General features: G+C 43.9%; 1 protein-coding gene across 4 annotated transcripts in view; it reads left to right on the top strand.

Annotated features, from left to right (window-relative positions):
* The window catches only part of LOC144890722 (uncharacterized), an 86,035-nt gene extending 84,278 nt beyond the window's left edge, over positions 1-1,757 (top strand). For all 4 annotated transcript variants that reach the window (XM_078772365.1, XM_078772362.1, XM_078772363.1 and 1 more), the window contains one exon: positions 1-1,757. This exon is cut by the window's left edge and continues 694 nt beyond it. In XM_078772365.1, coding sequence (XP_078628491.1) covers positions 1-773 — 773 coding nt within the window. In that variant the 3' untranslated portion in view covers positions 774-1,757.
* Positions 1,758-5,036: the final 3,279 nt, after the last annotated feature.

Raw genomic sequence — 5,036 nt, 5'->3', positions numbered from 1 at the left:
ACAAATGCTCGATATGTGATAAAGGTTTCTCTGAAAAAGACAAATTGAAATTACATATGAGGATCCATACAGGAGAGCGCCCTCACAAATGCTCGATTTGTGATAAAGGTTTCTTGTCAAAAAGCAATTTGAAATTCCACATGATGATCCATACAGGAGAGCGCCCTCACAAATGCTCGATATGTGATAAAGGTTTCTTTCAAAAAGGCGATTTCAACGTGCATATGAGGATCCATACAGGAGAGCGACCACACAAATGCTCGATATGTGATAAATGTTTCTCTCAAAAAAACGGTTTCAAAGTGCATATGAGGATCCATACAGGAGAGCGACCGCACAAATGCTCGATATGTGACAAAGGTTTCTCTCAAAAAGGCGATTTGAAATTACATTTGAGGATCCATACAGGAGAGCAACCACACAAATGCTCGATATGTGATAAAGGTTTCTCTCAAAAAGGCAATTTGAAATTACATATGAGGATCCATACAGGAGAGCGACCCCACAAATGCTCGATATGTGATAAAGGTTTCTCTCGTAGCTTCAATTTGAAATTACATTTGAGGAACCATACAGGAGAGCGCCCTCACAAATGCTCGATATGTGAGAAAGGTTTCTCTCAAAAAGGCCATTTGAAATTACATATGATGATCCATACAGGAGAGCGACCGCATAAATGCTCGACATGTGATGAAGGTTTCTCTCGAAAAGGCCATTTGAAATTGCATATGAGGATCCATACAGGAGAGCTGAAATCTGAAACACCAGGATAGGAAAAATGAGGTTGAGAGGATTTCAAGATTGAAGAAACCTGAAATTGCACCAGTGATAGTCGGAGCAACAGGGAATCCGGATGATCAAGAAAAGCATAACTGAGAACTTAAAATGCATTCCGGGGAATATCACAGCAAACAAGCTACAGGTGGAGGCTGTCAGAGGTTCAGTGAGGATTCTAAAATGAGCCCTTGGAACAAAGCTACGAGGATGAAGTTTCACAAACTGGTTCATGAATAATAATCCTTTACCGAAAAAGAAGGTGGAGATTTTGAGTTCTGGGGGAACTTCCTCTCATCTCCTTAAACCCACCTGTGGAGATAACAACCAACGAGGGTGTCCTTACAAATGTTCTACTTGTGACAAGGATTTTATTTCTAAACGGAGCTTGAACTTCCATCGTGCAGCCCACGCTGGAGTGCTCGCATAAAAAGTGCTTTGACTGTGGGAAGAGTTTTGCTGTTAATTGTTTGTTAAATTCACATAACAGTACCCATACTGGGTTGTACGTGCCCCCTTCCCCCCTCCCCTTTCCCCCTTGTAAGCGATCCTCAGCAGTCGACAAGGTATTCAGTGAACCAGTAAGGAGAAAGCTATTGTGAGAGCGTACAGCCCTTTGGGCATATATCTGGTCAGCACAAGTCCTCAGAGTACCATCTGTAACCCCGACAACCAGCCAACACCCCCGAACCAGCATTTGAGTTTTTTGATTGTGACCAGTGTTGAGGAATTTTCCTTTCTGTATGATTTAGTTGTTTTTCGTGTCCCTTTTTGTTTATTCTCAGATGGCATCTTTCCATGGCAGTTTGAACATCAATTTCTACTCATTCTTTGCTGTTGTCTGTATTTCTTTGCCATGTGTGATATGGGGAGAACACCCTTGTTGTAAAATTGTTTATCCGAGGAAGACTCCTGCCCATGTTTTTCATGAAACTTGAATTTGTGAGGCCTTTTGCAATAAAGAGAGGTCCACAAAGCACAAATGCAGTCTGTGTTATTGTGAATATGGAATGGCACATTATGATGAACTAGCAGAGTACCCGCCCCACGGGCGACCCCACGGGTGATGTTGTTCCAAGCGTGCAACACATTTTTCTGCCATCGGATATTTTCTGCTGACAACTACATTGACTTGGATTTCTTGCTGATTTCCTTTGATAAAATTGAAATTACTGATTTCTGTTCAACTTAGGTGTCCTTTGTTTTTGAGGCATCTCAATTTTCCAGAAAAAAAAAATAAAACATCAAACGTCACCCGAGCTAACAATAACCACAACCAACCCACACCCACCTCTTTCCACTTCTCCGCCATCCTCTCACAATTCCCCTTCAACCATCACCCTGGCTAACAATACCCATGACCAACCTACACCCCTCACCCCACTCCACCACCTTTTGGCCAACGCTGATCTCAAAAATAGTTGGTGGTTGAATTCAGTTAGCGGATATGGAAATCCAATTCAAATTTCAAGTCAATCGGATTAAAATTGAGGATTTTAGAGATTGAAAAAAAGTGTATGTATGTGTTTGTGTATGTATGTGTTTGCATATGTATGTGTTTGTGTATGTATGTGTTTGTGTGTGTGTATGTGTTTGTGTATGTATGTGTTTGTGTATGTATGTGTTTGTGTATGTATGTGTTTGTGTATGGATATGTTTGTGTATGTATGTGTTTGTGTATGTGTGTGTGTGTATGTGTACGTATGTGTTTGTGTATCTATGTGTTTGTGTATGTATGTGTTTGTGTATGTATGTGTATTGTTACGTGTTCCTCCCGGACCTCCTGGTCTCGGTATACCTACGAACCCCGGGAGGAATCACGGCAGAAAAATATATATTACTCCGTGTCAAAATCAAGATCGAAACCACACCAATGGTTACCAACAAAAAGAATATATTAAAAATCACACTGGAATAATGATACAACCATGATAGCCAGCCATCATACAATCAATCTTCGGATGGTACCCTCTGTTAAAGTAATCGAACTCACTGTTCCCAGTACATGGAAAGAACCTCTTCAATGTCTCTATAACCTTCAAGGCGAAGTTGGTTCGCTCCGGCGATCGTTAGAACAATGTCCGATCAAGAGCAACCGAGGCGTAGACGGTCGAAGCGACACAGAAGTCACGTGGTCCAACACCCAGCAAACTCACGGTAGAAAGGCAACTCCCAAAGACGCGATCCAGACGTGCACCTGCACCGTTCAATCAGTGAACCGCAGTGCAATCTTCAGACGCCGCTTTATTGCACAGCTGTCCCCGGCAAATCACCGGAGGATAAGCCCAGCTGACGCGACCAAAACCTTTTCCAAGGAAGGTAGCGCGCGGGGCGAAATGGCGGACGGCCCTCACTCGAGCCAGAGCTTCTAGGCAAGGATTCTCCGGAATCTCAATGCCGATACCCATCTACGCAGGCTTCACCATACTCCGGTGATATCACCTATCGCTCGAACTTCCTTTCAAGGACCCAAAGTCCACTCGCAACGTTCGCTCAACCATGCTCTGTTCAGAGCTTCAAGGCAAGCCTTTCACTGTCCTTATGTCTTCTTCTTCTTCCACCCTTTTTCTTCCAGGTCACGATCCGATTTCCTGTCTCATTTTTACCATGAGCGCTTTTAACCTTTTAACCACAATAACCATTTCCCTTAAACAACAATACCCATAATACTTAGAACCCACAATAACAATAATAACAAAAATAATAATAATAATAAGTGCCGAATCCGTAACACTTTCCCCCTCAAGAAAGAAAGTTTGAACACAGCGAAAACTTTCTTTGCCGGGAAACTCTTTAAACAAACAAAAGTAAACTCACAACCCCAAATCACCAATTCCCATGAGCAGCAAATAATATCTCCCAAAAATAAAGCAACAAACTTCAACCAACCCACAGAGATTTCCAACATTAACTGACTCTGGACAAAGCGTCAGCCACGACATTATCCCTGCCCTTTACATGTTCAATTTCCCCGTTGGACTCCTGCAAAGCCAAACTCCATCTCATCACCCTCTGACTTTACTTTTCGTTTCTTTTGAATGAAGGTTAAGGGGTAGTACTCAAAAACCCAAAGTCAAGCAAATCTACAGCACTTTTCCCCGGGAAGCTGAGCTGAAAGCCAGGTTCCATGGTGGTTGGGTGGTGAGGCCCGGAAGTATTCACTACATGGATGCCTTTAGGAACGTGGAGTTCACGGTTAGTCCGTGCAGGAAAGTTCACTACATGGACGCCTTTAGGAACATGGAGTTCACGGTTATTCCGTGCAGGAAAGTTCACTACATGGATGCCTTTAGGAATGTGGAGTTCACGGTTAATCCGTGTCGGGAAGTTCACAACATGGACGCCTTTAGGAACGTGGCGTTCATGGTTAATCCGTGTAGGAATATTGGCTCGGCTGCTCCGCAGCATTCAGTGCTTCAACTCTTTCTAACTTTCCTAACAATCACGGTTGGACCAGTTGTCACTGTAGTCACATGAATAGCGGTCTCCTTCTCGGCCACTGCTCGGATAATCCTTCCTTCAGGGGCTGCCGTAACTCTGGGAGCCTCCATAATAATATTGATTGTGGCCATCACCAAAACTACGACTCCGTGGTCCTCGTCTGTAGATCCCACGGCACCTATGAAATGCCTTCCCTACTGTTATGGTCCGACCCTCCAACTCCTTGCTATTCAGATCCTTTTCTGCCTCTCTGGCGTCCTTTGAGTTTTCAAACGTGACAAAGCCAAACCCTCTTGACCTTTGTGTCTCCCTGTCTTTTATCAGCAGCACTTCCAAAAGCGGTCCATATTTGCTGAAGGCAGACTCCAGAACCTCTTCCTTTGTTTTGAAGTTCAGTCCACCTACAAATAACTTGCTAAATTTGTCGCCATCCCTAACTGGTGTGGTGTTATTTTCCCTCCTGGGCTTTTTAACAACCATCTGGTTACCATAAACTTGACCACCGGCCAAATCATTCCCGATAACAACAGATACTCCCTCTACAGGAAGCGTGGCTTGTAAACCGACGGTGACCGGTCCTGACACCAAATCGGACTCCAAATGGATGACATGAAGTTTAGCACTAACACAGCCACCAATCCCCTGTAAACGAACACTTTCACCAGTTGCCGTCTCCTCTGACAATGGCAAGATGCCTTCAAGCATTAAAGATTGATGTGCTCCTGTGTCCCTCAATACCCTCACAGGTCTCCGGTTAGTCGAGGCTCCATCCAGTGACACAAACCCCTCTGAAATAAATGGTTGGTAACCCTTTTGAGGGC

Source organism: Myxine glutinosa, chromosome 2, assembly GCF_964187855.1.
Source record: "Myxine glutinosa chromosome 2, kmMyxGlut1.1, whole genome shotgun sequence".
NCBI classification, from domain to species: Eukaryota; Metazoa; Chordata; class Myxini; order Myxiniformes; family Myxinidae; genus Myxine; species Myxine glutinosa.
This window is presented reverse-complemented; position numbering and strand designations above follow the sequence as displayed.